Source organism: Hyposmocoma kahamanoa, unplaced genomic scaffold (assembly GCF_003589595.1).
Source record: "Hyposmocoma kahamanoa isolate Upper Pololo Valley unplaced genomic scaffold, ASM358959v1 93, whole genome shotgun sequence".
Lineage (NCBI taxonomy): Eukaryota > Metazoa > Arthropoda > Insecta > Lepidoptera > Cosmopterigidae > Hyposmocoma > Hyposmocoma kahamanoa.
The window spans coordinates 3,532,396-3,547,853 of NW_020654810.1; the positions used below are offsets into that span (position 1 = coordinate 3,532,396).

The 15,458-nt window shown below is 34.8% G+C and overlaps 1 protein-coding gene across 4 annotated transcripts in view; it reads left to right on the forward strand.

Moving 5' to 3' along the window:
* The window catches only part of LOC113237557, a 74,605-nt gene extending 59,147 nt beyond the window's left edge, over positions 1–15,458 (forward strand). Inside the window, exons 1-11 of one of the 4 annotated variants that reach the window (XM_026474109.1) lie at positions 7,491–7,496; positions 7,642–7,707; positions 9,338–9,476; positions 11,028–11,158; positions 11,649–11,758; positions 11,870–12,015; positions 12,730–12,937; positions 13,181–13,228; positions 13,307–13,357; positions 13,702–13,818; positions 15,229–15,458. In XM_026474109.1, coding sequence (XP_026329894.1) covers positions 7,642–7,707; positions 9,338–9,476; positions 11,028–11,158; positions 11,649–11,758; positions 11,870–12,015; positions 12,730–12,937; positions 13,181–13,228; positions 13,307–13,357; positions 13,702–13,818; positions 15,229–15,346 — 1,134 coding nt within the window. In that variant the 5' untranslated portion in view covers positions 7,491–7,496 and the 3' untranslated portion in view covers positions 15,347–15,458. Of the gene's footprint in view, positions 1–7,490; positions 7,497–7,641; positions 7,708–9,337; positions 9,477–11,027; positions 11,159–11,648; positions 11,759–11,869; positions 12,016–12,729; positions 12,938–13,180; positions 13,229–13,306; positions 13,358–13,701; positions 13,819–15,228 lie in introns of those variants that run through there. The other 3 variants (XM_026474110.1, XM_026474111.1, XM_026474112.1) reach the window with 3 other exon arrangements.

The following is a 15,458-nucleotide window of genomic DNA, read 5'->3' on the forward strand; positions in this document are numbered from 1 at the left end:
GACTATCGTATATAACTAAAAACCTTTTCAAGTATTTTTTGCCTGAACACTACTTTATGGGACAATAATTAACTCAAGTTTGTTGTCTACAATCGCTAAAAATATGTAACAATAAGATTAGATGTTTATTAGAACGGAAAATAGGGTTCCGTAACAGTTGTTTTCTATTGAACTACCCCGCAAAGGTAAAATAAACATTTCGTGATATTTACCTATAGAAATTTTTTTTTCCTCCAACATTTAGGGCGTAGCCACACAAGCTGCTGCAACTATAAAACAGCTGTTAGGAAGCGATTGGAAAGCTATTTGAATCAGTCACAATGAATTTCGGCGTCATGCTCTCGCTCCGACTGCGTTCAAACAGAATTCCAATTGGTATTTTAATTATCAGGATTTACACAATCACAATATCGTCGGTTTTGTAGCAGTCGAGCTCCTTGTGAAAGAGTTCGTCCAGAGAAGTACTGCCACTTTACCTATTTCTGTCGCCAAACAGTAATGTGAATATTACTGCGTTCCGGTTTTGAAGGGTAAGGGGTCAGTGCCCCTCAGGTCGACGTGTTTTAAAGCTCTGAGTGACACTGCAACTCTTATGGACAAGCGTGTCGCTATCACCATAAGATAAAAAAAGCTTTTTTAGGCATGAATTTGTCCATGTTTCACAGTGATCTGAACACTTTTTTGCCGCGCCTGTATAACTCGATACAAAGCCACTTCTTCGTAGCATTTTAGTGTCACTTTAAGACTGAAATTCGCTCCAGTTAGGTACCCCTATAAAGATCTTTAAGTTTATTGGATTAAAAAAAAATGCCTCTCCCCAAGTGGACCAGCATCAGTGAGCATAAATTTTCAAGTAAATCGAATATTAAAAATCTTTACCAGGACGACACTACATCAGTTCTTCAGGCGTTTTTATCAACTTTAATCTGTTAATGCGCCTTGCATATCGCGATCAGTTTAACTTTAAAAAACATGACCATAATGTCATGCTATCTTCATGGAGAAATGTCAAAACCATAAAGTGCCAGTCAATGACCCCCGTTTAAATAAATAAAAAAAAAACTGAAATAAATATACATGAAATATAATAACCATAATAGCGAAAATAATAGGTTAGAACTGTATTGAAGAAAAGGTAATAATAGTAGTAAAATTTTTCTTCCTACGGGACTGACTAAGGCGTTTCGTTAGCCATATTGCTATATCTTACATTGTAATTTTCAATACTTTTAATATCTGACATTTTTAGCGGGAAATCTTTTCGGTGGTTATTTTGAAAAACTTTTGAAGAAAGGGTAAAAAAGTAAAAAATTGCAACTGATTGCTGGTTTTCAGGCTCCAGAGGTAGGTTTTTGCCACTGGAAACACCTTTAACGTTAGATCGTTTCAAAATTAAGTATTAATTCGGAACGTGACATGTGTTGCTTATTTTACCCAGAGTCCTATTTAACTCTTTATTCGAATTTCAAACCGGTCAATGTATTTTTATCGGGTTTGAAGGTTTCAACAATAAAAACATGAAATCGCTGAAGAATTTTTGTTTATGAAACCGTTTCCAAGAGTCAACAAAAAAGTTTTCCTAGCTTTTTAATTTTATAAAAGTCCAGTAGTTACATATACTAAAATGTAATATTTGTTATTCTATACATATAAATAAAATAATTTTATAAAGAAATAGTATTTAATACTGATCGAAAATTTTGAAATAATTATTGTTATAACTGTGTTTACTTGTGGTAACCCGAAATCTGATTCGTTTATGGAAATCTGCCTTATGAATGAGTAGTGTTTAATCAGATTTACGATTTAAAGTTTAATTTGTTTAAAAATTGTATAAACTTAGCAATTACTTCTTTACTTCTACAAATTACAGACGTAAAAAAAAACAAAATTTCAAATTATAGGAAAAGATGACATTGTTTAATTGTGGCTCAAGGTAAAACTATTCCAACGTAATGAATTTGAATTTGGAATATCAATTTAAAAAACGATTTTTGCAACATTTTATAGGCTACTTAAATTATAACTAAATTTTTTAATAAGAAAATTAGCAGAAGGTCATTTTGCGTTTCACAATTTTATTATTATATTGAATACAAACCAATATTTAAAAACAAATGCTTTACATATCATAATACTCTATAACTTAAGCAAAATACTTTGAGGCAGAAGAAAACATGAATATCAGATCTAAATGAGATTAAGCCACCTTTTCTTGTTTACTATAATTAGCGACGTTCAATGCGGAGCGCAGGCGCTGCCTTGCAAGGGCATTATTGCCTTGACATTCAAGCTGGGGGCTCGTCACTTGTTTATGAGTCTAGAAAGGAAGCCTACCGTAAATTTCCTAAGATATTGTGGCCATTTGAGTTATAAATCAGCTTATTGCAGCAACATATATGAGAAACTCCGGTTTATAGTTTTGTCCAAAGATCCATAGAACTCATGTAACACTCACATAGGTACTCACACAAGTAAATTAGTCAATTATTATGAACAGTAGATCTTTTTTGTTGCTTTATAATTACGTGTCAACTGTAGGATTACAATTCTCGATCTCCGTCCGAAACAATTACTGTCAAATGAGTAAAACTCTTTTTTTTATAACGTCAAGTGACAGGACGAATAAGTGCGCCTGATGGTAAACGACACGCCTGTCCATAAAAGTTGCAGTGATACTCGGAACTCGGAGCTTTAAGTCGCAGACTTAGAATAATAACTGCAGGATACATCACAATGTTTTCCGTCAAGGAAAAGCTAATGGCAAATTTTAAATTAAATTCCGAAAAACTCAGAAGTGTGAACCCGGATTCGAATTCACTAAACCATTAGGTTAACACGACTTTTTTGGCAATCTTTTTTTTACAATTACATTACTATAAGAGATAAATATGATATTACAAAGTTCTGTTTCAGGGGCTCTACACTCGTTCTCTGTTCGACATCCACCCGAAACAATTATTCTCAAATAAGTAAATAGTAAATTTAGTAGCAGTAGGTAGAGCTTCCTTGTTTATTTATTTATGAATTCATGGAAAACCAATAGCTCTTTACATAAAAACAGGAACATAGACATAAAGGCAATTACAGTTTTCCACCTATAGCTTCAACATTAAACAAACGAACAATAAACAGTTCTTAACATCATGCACTTACATAAATATAACAACCCCAATACCTGCGCTAATTACAATTTATTCAACAAAATTAGGTAAATAGAATGTCCGTGAGTTTACGCTTTAGCGCATCAACATTACAATTGAATATATCAACTTCCAGGTCATGAGAAAACTATTTTGTCTTGTGAAAGAGTTCGTCCAGGGTACAGCCACCTTACCTATTTCCATAAACAGTAATGTCAGCATTACATGTTCCGGTTTTGAAGGGTAAGGGTGCTGGTGAAATTACAGGCACATGGGTCTTGTCGACTTATGTCTCAGGGTGTGGGCGCAGTGGAATGCATCTCAGATATCTGCGACCTTAGAATAATAACGCATAGAATGATAGTTTCACATCAAACCAACTGTCACAAGTGAGGCAAAAATCAAATTTACATGAATTTGGCTAGTTTTAGTAGTAGGTTAATTTTCGGTTTTAGTGAATATTTATATAAAAATACAAGTTGAAACGCGTTACTTCCTTGTGATGTTAGTATCTATTTTATGTTTGTCTGACGTATTTTTACACTCATTTACCGCACATTTCGTCATTTTTAGCTAACATTCTTGATCTGTTCGCGGTGCAAGTTGACCTTGAGCACTGAAGGCCCGCCCGCTCGTGTAGGCCCTTTTGGCGCGCTTCAATTTGCCTCACTTAGCGTGTGCGGACTAGGTTTCTATGCGTTATTATTCTAAGGCTACTTAATATATGAATGAATAAATTATTGACATTTATTTTCATATAATATTGTGTACAAAAGAAGGTGATACCAGGACAGCGTCAATCTTGACATGTAAGATTCAAATTCAACTCTTTACCGCTTACACTACACTATCAACGTTCCAAAGTTAAGAAGATTTTTTAAATTTACCATCTTATGGACGAAATTCGATATCAGCAAGAGCAAATGACCCAGAGAGCCCGGAGCGTCTTTTTAATACCTTCAATTATCCATCCAGCGTGCCCGTGTTTATCATTGCATGTAATGTATTGTGTTTCCGTCAATTGCGTGGTTTCGACATTAAAACTGCAGGATAAATTCGAACCATTATTGTAAGTTATTGATCTGTGATCGCTCTACAATTCTTGCCAGGGTCATTTTCCATTTTGCTGAATTTCTTTTACAAATTCCATAGACCTTAAGGATAAGGATATAGCGATTTTTATTTATTGTATTGCTTGTAGTCGCAACAAATCTTTTTGCATTTTATATAGTCTTTTTTTTAAGTTTATTTTTAAATTTAAATGTACTTGTTTCTGGCGCCTTTACTTTGAGTTGTCATTTTTGAGCCATGAGTTTAAAAAGATAACAAATTATAGAGAAAGTCATCACGTAATTTAATTAAATTAAAAATTAATTCGTACGAAAACGATTTTTATCGAATTAATATTTCTGTTTATTTTGTCTTTTTTTTGTCTGTTTATTGTGCTCGTGCTTTTACATTCGTCTCTTACTTTGTTTCTGTTCTTAAATAAGCTGTACCCATGTACCTACATTTTCTTTAGCCTTCCTTATTCCTCATTAGCACTCGAACTCCATTTCTTTACATCTACAGATGAACAATGTTTACGTTATTCTCGATGACCGCGAAATTATAAAGAGGGTAATTATTGAGTTCTTAGGTTTTCGCGATTGTTACACATAGGAAATGAAACAATTTTTTCGGGTTTAAATCGCGTATATTTGTTTTTTCAAACAAACCAACGTTTCGCGCGTTTTACAGGTTCCATGGTCAACCGAGTCAAATTATTGTTTGGTTTACTTTATATTGCGGTTAAGCAAAATGGTCTTTAACAAAAATACATTTAATTCTAACGTCGATAAAACATTGAATTAAAAAAACATTTTTTAATATCTAACGACTGATTAAGTTGTCATGTTACTTGTAAAAAAACATTATTGTAAAATGGTATATTGTATGCAAATAATTGTTTGGTATTTATAAAAGGATATCCCTCGTTATTACGTAAAAAGTAAATATTAAAATCTTCAATTACTTTTCTTTTGTCATTGCACTTACTTCCGGTTTTAGGGCTGTCAATGAAACTTCCGAATCTGGTAGTTTTTAATTAGTTCTGCTACTTGGTAATAGATGACACCATATGTCCCGAATAAAATGAGAAATATTGAGGTTTTGAGTTTTAGGTTTTAGGTTTTCCCTATTGCTACACATTGAAAGATCCTATTTTTTCGATCTAAATTATAATCTGATTAAAATGGAATTAATAAAGCAAAAATTAGTACGGGTTACATTTTTTTTCACTTAATAATGAAATTATTTACAATTATATAAGTACATAAAGTTTTGTTGCGTAAACATAAACTGTGAGACAGATATAGGTTATTGTTATCTCATTTCAATGTTGTGTAAATATTGCTAAGAAATTTTTGACAACGAATACAAAAAAGCGCCATGCTTTCAAAAATACTATCGTCATATTGTTCGGAAAAGCGTACCTAAACAACGTTGAGAAAAATAGGAATTATGAATGCCAGAGAATTCCATAAATTACTGTGAGGATTCAAAAACACCCGCTACCCGTTGTTTATAACCAATCCTAACTGTATTTTAGCTCCATTAAAGCTCGAAACTTAATAAGTACATATTATGTTCATTCGGAAGGCATTCATGTCATAATAAAATATGGGACTAAATTATAAATATCTTTTACATGAACGAAGTATCTTCCATTACAATAATAGCATGAACTGACCTTGCTTAATACAATGATATGTTCAACAAATATTATACTACATGAAAAAAAAAACACAATTTCGATTCCATTAATGTTTTTCTCCGAAATGTTTTCTTTTGTTTGTTTTGCGAGAGAATTTTATTAATTTTATATTATGAAACAAAAACTAATTTTATTAATTTACATATTTAAATGGTTTTTATTATCGATGATTACAACAAATCTAGGCACAGTGAAATGGATACATTTCTATATAGTAAGTATAGTATAGTAAGTAGGATATAAATAACCTAAAGGCATCGTTTTTAAAATGACGTAATCGCAAGTGGTGTATATGATAATGCGTACGCACATTGTCAAGGCCGCTCGTTCTTTGACCTAGCCGCCCCCGCCTACCGCCAGTCAGCTGTCAACGCCCGGCAGTATTATAATTCACTGGAGTTTCCAATGTAATAATATTAAGGAAAACATTAAAGAATATCGTATTAAAATGCTGTTAAGCTGAAACATATCGATTTAGGGCTTTGTGTTCTGTTTTCTAATATCATCTTCTTTATTAATAATTTATTTAAAAATATGGCAAGTGAATATACGTCTAAGTCTTCGTACTGCGTACGTCTGGTACACATTAGGCAACAATCGACGACTACATTACTCCGAATGGCAAATCTTTTTACGTCGATGGCAAGCATTATTGTGTTTGCCATAGATACGATAAAAAGAGATATAATATACAACTTAATTTAAACACATTTGCATTATTTGTTATAATCATATCCATTTGTTTGTGTGTAACATGACACACAGTAAACGCTTCTGATATGAAGTTATATTATGTGCATGCTGTATTTGCCGTGGTTTACAGTCGAGTAATTTCTGTAGTGTTATTTTATGTCCATGTTTAATAAATAGTCTACTTCTGTTGGCGAATCTAATAAATAAATAGAACACTTGCCAATTTTTTTTTAAGTAAGTTACACGCCTGTTCATGACAGTTACAATGCCACTCAGAGCTTTAAATCGCAAAGAACTGAAGGGCACTGCCATTTCACTTGTTACTCTGAGACATAAGTTGACAAGTCCCACGTACTTGTTTCACCAGCACCCTTATCCTTCAAAAATTGGAAGGCAATAATCCTCATATTATCGCTTGGCGGCAAGAATAGGAAAGGTGGCAGTTACTTCTCTGGTCCAACTCTTTCATAAGGAGCTACTGCTACAAAAAAAATATGTACTAAATATTAAAGGTACTAAGGGATGCAAGGCAAGGCAGTTCCGTACACAATCATTATAATAATTTAAGGCTAATTTGGTTACAAATGAAACACGCGTATTAACTCGTTGGCGACGATTGTATTGCCATTCTATGCAAATGATTCGCAAAAGCACATCACGCATCTGCGGGAAATATCTACCCGTGTCAGCATTATTAGCCATCTTTTCTTAAATTTCTATTTTGTTGTTATTAAAATTCTTTATATTTTCAGAACAAAACAGTTATAACAAATTGTAAACATGTCCCCATGTCAGGATTAGGGGGTAATATATAGTATTCAGCGTCAAGCGTTGGGACCGTTAAAATGACACTACAATGTCTGCACATGTTAACAACACACTTTATTGCTGATCCCCGTAACACTGTCAGTATGAAAGTATTATATTCCAGGTATCATCTTTCTGTACCGTTGCTTTTGGATACCTTAATGATTTAACCAGCTTTAAATCATGACAGCCACAGATCATTGACAGACACAGTTTAGTTTAAATATTCTTTTTTTTTTTCAGATGGCAACAAGGACACACAAATCTGGAAGAACATCGTTCGTGACGTTTTGGATATTTTTACTACAGGTAAATTAATCAATATTATATTCAATTGTTTTTATGTGCGAAATTTAATTTGTAATTTATCATGAGCTTTTCGATGAAGGAAAACAAGGTGATGAAAATAACACACCGAAAACGTGTGAAGTCCCAATCCGCGTTGGGCCAGTTTGGCTGCCTATGGGCTGAACTCTCACCTGGTGCCCAACAGTGGTGAAAACGTTGTAAACCCTAATGAGCCGTGACCAGGTTCACGGTTCAGGTCCACGAAAATTTATTAAGATGTTGATAAAGAGAAAAAAGAGGCTGCATGTAACAAAAAAGACATATAAAACAAGCGCAATACTACAAAACACTCCCTAACTTAATTACATACGGATATGCTTATAGATGAATATAAAGTAGACACTTAGGGCCGAGTTATACTGAATTAAAGATCGATATTAAAATTAGCACATGATTAGTAGTAGCTATTACAAATCTGGTAAACGAATCAAAATTTGACGGAATTGAAACAGCACTGTACGTTGCCGCGTTCGCGCAGGGAATGACGATGACGAAACAAAATCAGAATGGCGAGGCAAAGGAATTATAAAAGAACGATTCAAAATTTAAAAACTAGTGGCCAGGAACCTGAGAAAAGGCGATAAAAAGGTAGAATGGCGAGGTAAGGAGATCACATCGTCACAGTGGGTCATAGAAATGGGTTGATGACGGTGTGTTTTTATGACCCAAAGCTGGGCGGTGATCTAAGGTTTTAGGCCATAGTTCGGCTACGCTTACCGAAAGTAGGTGGGGAATACACACGTTTTGCATTGATTCTGAATCTTCGACATACAGACGTTTTCCATGATGTTTCTCGTCACCACAATCGACAGGTACTGCTACTAATTTCTGACAACATAACAATTGAAGTAATAGGCGAAAGGAATCTGAACCATTGACCTTTCATGTACGAAACAAGTGTTTTTCCACTGGGCTACTACTTCTTAGATAATTGTAGCAAAAAAGAAGCGAATTCGTTAAGGATTTCTTTTTATTATATATCGTCAGGTATAGTGCAGTTACGCGTAACAAGCATTGGATAATTCCGCGTATCTGACACACGTAGCCTATTTGAGTTTTGCATGCTAGTGTACGTAGTTATATGATAGGGACCCACCTTCTTAACGCCAATTGCGATGGACCAACAGAAAGCCAAAAATCGGTTAATAACAATACAGCCGATCTGTCGTCAGATGCAGAGATTTGCAATGGATTAATACCCAATCTTTCCGCATGCGTTTAAAGCTTTTGGCCGGTTTTTGCACAAAATCGTGGGCGGAATCAATTATACGCGGTAAATGGCAATTAATTAATTAATTTCTGTAAACTTATAATAATAATCTAAATAAAACTGTCAATTTATAATTGTGTAATTGGAATCTTGTATATTTTGTAACAATACACATTAAAAATAAAACTTAAATTAAAATTAAAAAAAACCTCTGATACAAGGCAGTGTACTCCAAAATTCAATAAAGTCACTATCTGTAAGCTAATAACAATGCTACATAACGCGGCCTTGCACTATCTCCGACGATATCATGCCTGTAAAATACTGAAGTAAGTTAATTGTTAAAGTAGATATTTATTTTTAAATTTTAACGCATTTCAGATGTTAGGCAGCGCGCGGCGTGGTGCGGAAGGTCACGGCAGGCTGATGGACCCCCCGGCAAGGAACTCCATGTGGCGCTTCGGATTTCCCAACCCCGTCAATTACAACGACAATGAACTCTTCTGTGGCGGCTACGCCGGTCAGTACTGCATATATTTCAAAACTTCTTAAATACGAGTATAATATTAAAATACTCTTTTAATCTTTGCATTTCGTAATACCCAAGTTGTGTTGTTTATTGTTTCGTTTAACAACTTTAAACACGCTATACTTAGCAAAGCCATCACACAAATATTTTTTGTAGCTATCTGCAAATGATGCGCAAACGCAATGGTCTGAAAAAGTTTATTGAACTGTGTTTGCATTAAGTTCATTCAACTTTAGTAGATACATAAATAAGTACATTCATGATGCTCGTGTGTGGTTAATTGCTGAATTCATACCTATGGACGCAAAAAACAACGCTGATGAATGAATATAAACCGCAATGTAGAAAAGTGTTGTCACGGAGATCATATCGAAGATGCTATTGATCCGATGCCCGTCGCTCCGGTCGCCTAATATTTTTGTATTTTAAAATAAAATAAAATAAAATTGGCTTTATTTGGCATGCAAAACATAAAAATTTAAAATATTAATCAAAAATAAATGTATTAAATTCAAGTTAAAATACTAAAAAAAAACTGAGGACTTTCCTAACTTATTTTATAATATCAAGTTACGGGACGAACAATTCGTACTGATGGTAAGCTACACGTCTATCCATAACAGTTGCAGTGCCACTCAGAGCTTTAAATCGCAAATATCTGAGGGGCACTGCCATAGCGCCCGTCACCCTAACACATAAATTGTCAAGTCCCATGCACCTGTAACTTCACTAGTATCCTTCAAAGTAAAAATATATATTTAGGTAAATAAAAAAAAAATTAGGCGTTAAATAAATAAAATTTGACGCTTAAACAATAATTATACAAAGGCCATATTCAATTTGGGTTATAAATAATTTAAATTTCATAATATCAACCACACACAAAACAGATAAACAAACGCAAATTTTCTTAGATTACAGTTTTACAAGGATGTTTAAAATAATCTCAGTACAGAGTACTAAAAAAACCGACCTCAAAAGTACGTGGAAGTACGTCTATTTGCTAAGTTTCATTGAAATATCCCCTAGTTCGGCACTATACAGGACTTGATACTGGAGATAATAAAAATAGGTATCACTACGACACTACTTAAAGTATATCGAGGGAAAAACGCCTTGAGTTGGATAAATAGCAAAGTCAACTAAATAATTGCTAAAAGTAATTGCTCCTAAATTAAAATTAGGCGCTATTTATAAAAATGAATCTTCATGCGTGAACAGCCACCCTTAGAGGTGGATGATTTCCTTCAAAATAAAATGGGATCACTATGGAAGTACCCCCTTTCCAACAAAAAAAGAATAATGAAAATCGGTTCACAAATACCGGAGTTATCGCGTAACATACATACAAAAAAAAAAAAAAAAAAAGAACATACAGTCGAATTGAGAACCTCCTCCTTTTTTGAAGTCGGTTAAAAAATCTAAATAGTATAACACAAAGATATGAAGAGAAAAAATATGGACTAAGTAACAAAATGTCATAGTTGAATATGACTTTACTGATAAAATTAAGATCGAGTGTCTAATCCAGCGTCTGTTCAGTTCAGTGGGAGCAGAACGAAGGCAGATGCGGTGTCTGCGGCGACGCGTACCACCTCAAGGAGCCACGACCTCATGAAGCCCGGGGCATGTACGGCAAAGGAATTCTCACAAAACACTATAGTGTTGGACAGGTAATTGGAAATTAAAGAAACGAGGGACAATGTGTCCCGTTTGTAAAAATACATAACAAAAAGGATCTCAATAAACACGAGTCGATGCAACGAATGCGACTTTGGTTGATTTCGCGTAATAGTGAAAGTATTGAATCAATCACTTCGGAAAAAATATATAATAAAATTGGGGAAACACACTGATACCTAAAAATATATAATAAAATTGGGGATGATACCTAGCAATTTTACAAGAAAACCGCTGTATCCAAAAAATATTTTACATATACCATTTTTTTATACCAGCGAACTAAACAGGACACGTATAGTATGCGGTATGCGTTTTTCAAATGGCTTTCTGAAATAAAGCCAGTATTCCTACCGCTTGACTCAAGCAAAATGAACCTTATAATCATGGGGAAAAAATTGAATTCGAGATAAGGTAGTTTCGAGTCTTGATGTCAAATATTTTACTTGGATATAATTAAGAAACAGATTTTTATTCTTGTAGGAAATAGAGGTCGAAGTGGAATTAACCGCCAATCATCTTGGGACTTTCGTCATAAAGCTCTGCCCAAACAATAACCCTAATCAGGAGGCAACGCAAGAGTGCTTTGACAGGTATCATATTTTTATACGCCATCGATTATTACAACTAAGTAATCTGTTATATGGGTACTAAGAAAGAAAAAGAATCTTAAAATTTGCGATATAACAGGTTTTTAATTTTAGGTATCCTCTGTACATATCAGGAACGAGAGAAGACAGATTCCTAATTCCTTTAGACACGGCGAAGAAAGATATCTTCCGCTACAGGGTACGGTTGCCCCCGTATGTGACTTGTACTCAATGTGTGTTACAATGGACTTATTATACTGGTAAAGTAAACTTTTTTCGGTACAGGTTAAAGGTGCTTTTTCATCGGCGAGGCAAGACGAGTATTGAAATTTCACTACCCACAACCACAGCGCGCTCGCGTGAACTCGGGCGATCAATTAATGTTTATAGCCATTGACTTACAAATAAATGGACGACGGGTCTAATACAAAAACCACGAAAAAAATGTCCCAAGTCAACCTATTCGAAATTTAAATTGTAATGTCATCGCAGTATCGCGCTGTCCGTAGAACATATGAAGACTAAAGCGGAGTGTCGCGCTCTGTATACGATTTTAGCGCCTTACAAGTGCGGACACTTTTTAGCGCGGACCCAACGTCCATATAATTGTAAGTCAATGTTTATAGCAGTTTTTGATCGAAATAGGCGAGTTTTAAATTCTCGTCTCACCTCGCCGGTGGAAAACCACCTTCAAGCTTTCAAATAGACATACTGCCAGATCTTAGTTTGTAATTTTTCTTCAAAAGTTGCCTGACATTTTTCGCGGGAAATCGTGAAATTTTTATGGCCATTTTGAAATCTTATTAAATTGGTGAGAGATGCTTGCTCTCTTTTTGATTTTTTTTTCTTTATGAAGAAGAAGCCGTTTCAACTTATAATAGTCATTTGATTTTTTAAATCTTTGTGTTGAGTCCATGGTCTTTTTCGTTACTGGAAGGCAAGGTATGTAATATGTTGTGTTTTGGTATTTTTAGGTAACATGTGGGGTATTTGCGCCAACGGCACGGAAGCAGTAGGCTGTGGTAGGTCGGAAACATTTAGGAATTGTGCTGATGTTAGCGTGGTTACTAGCACAGGTGGTATTCCACCAGCGTTTGCCGGTGATCTACGAGGAGACAACCCCTTCTTGCTCTACTACAGGGATTTCAATCTGCCTCACCAGGTGTATCCCTTAGTTGTTAGGTATGTACATGTCTTGATTTTTATATATTGATAACATATGTGTTATATTTGAATTAAGTATAAGTATTATAAATATTTCCAAAAGCACAATGCTTACTATCTGCACTATTTGTAATCATTTAGGTGTACACTATTCCTTAATAGTTGTTAATATATTTTATCTTATTGATATAACAAATTGTTGTAATATTTATTAAATTCGGTCCTATTTTATTTATTTGTTATATTACATTAACGTTTCAGAAATGAACACCAGGATCTGCAGAAAAAATCATTACGTAATATTATTAGGTAAAATGGTACACATATATAAAATACACATATATTATTTATTTTATCTAGAGCACTATAAGATCACTTTTCTTTCAGCAATGATATTGAATTTGAGTCTGAGGAGGAATTAGTTCCACCGACTATTAGGTATTAATTTGCAGAGTTTTTAGCACGTTATGGCTGGCATGCAGACTTGTGACCTTTTGTAAATAATTTCTTTCTTCTTATTGATTAAACCACCTGTATATAACAATTTAGTGTTTTGTGACTAACATAGCATTATTTACAAGAGACATTTCTCATTGATATATATATAGTCCTGTTTTTAAACTTTGCTGTGTATTGTAATGGAGTATAATATGTTTATTAGTTGTGTAAATAATTGTAAATAACTCATTGTAGTATAGTAGTCGATGTAAATAGTTTTATAAACCTGACAAATTTAAGAAGACTATATGTATATGTAAATTTATTAAAATCATTTCTTACAGAGATCAGGTGTGCGTACCGTCGGATGGATTCCGCATGATCCCTGGTATGCTGAACTGGTGTCAAACAAACTGCTTACGATACCCTCCTAACTGTCCAGAAGCTCTGTGCCATTGCCCGTAAGTGTATTAAAAACATGTACATGTACTTTGTAAGAAAAAATATATAAATATAAATACTGTAATGGATAGAAAAATAGTCCGGGCAAAACTTTACAATATACAATTCTGAGTCGCTTGTATAGAATGACCTTCGAATGACTTTTACCAAATTAGTTATAAAATATCCATAATTATATTATAGAATGTCATGATGATTTACTATCAATAGCAGTAGAGCTATTTGTGCAAGAGTTCGTCCAAGAAAGTACTGCCACCCTACCTATTGCTGCCGCTAAGCAGTAATTAAGCTAAGCAGGGTCCTTACCATGACCTCTTACTACGATTCAGTTTAGGACCTCAAAAGAATTGTTGTGAGACAGAGCTACATGAAGTGTATATCACCATCCCGCTTTTTGTCATTACGAACCTATACTGAACTGTAATAAGAGTTCATGGTAAGGCCCCAGTAGCCAAGCAGTACTGCGTTCCGGTTTTGAACGGTGCTGGTGAAATTACAGGCACATAGGACTTGTCAACTTAAGTTTGTTTTTATAATATCAAGTGACGGGACGAACAAGTCGTGCGCCTGATGGTAAGTTACACGCCAGTCCATAACAATTGCAGTGTCCTCGGAGCTTTAATCGCAAAGATCTGAGGGGCACTGCCACTGCGCCTGTCACCCTGAGACGTAAGTTGACATGTCCCATGTGCCTGTAATTTCACCAGCACCCTTACCCTCCAAAACCGGAACAAAGTAATACTGACATTACAGCTTGATGGCAGAAATAGGTAAGGTGGCAGTACTTCTCTGGAAGCTCTACTATGTCTCAGGGTGCTGTCACCCTGAGACACAGTAGAGCTTTCAGGCGTTTTCGGTTTTGCGTCTATACGCAGTGGCAGTTTCTCTCAGATCCATGCGATTTAAAGCTCTGAGTGGCACTGCAACTGCTATGAACGGGCGCGTCGCTTAACACCAGGCGTACGACTTGATCGTCCTCCGGTCCTGTCACTTGGTATCATAAAAACTAATACTATCACGTATATTTTTTGTGAAAATACTCCACTAGTTTGTCATTGTTATTAGTACTCTATATCTCGTCAGCGTCTGATAAGGCACCTACCTGCCTTAGTGAATAAACTTCCACAAGTTTCTCGCAAGTGGTGCTGAACGCAAGAAAGTCGTTTAAACCAAATACAAAGATGTGCAACAAGCACAGAGAAATTTGTAAGATGCGGTAAGTGTGGTAGCCTCGGTGTGGCAACAGACGCTGATTCAAGTCCAGTCAGATAGAAGGGTTTTTCTTTGTATTCTTTGTATCAATAATAACAAAATACCTATTCATGCTTTTCAGGCTGCCACTTTCAAGTACAGTGATACAATAAACGATATATGTATATCTTAACGTAAATTATTACTTCTCGTTGCAGACAAATATGTGAAGCTACAGGTGAAATTGAAGGCCGCGATGGAGCTGACGTATACTGTATGGATCAATGCATCGTCTACCCTCCACGCTGCCCCAAGAACAGATGTCGCTGTTACTAAAATAAAAACGAAGAAAATTTTACATTAAATAAAATATACTTATTTAAAGATTTGGACGTGGTAGACTCAATTTATATTTTCTCTTTAACTTACAAAACCTACCAATCAGTTT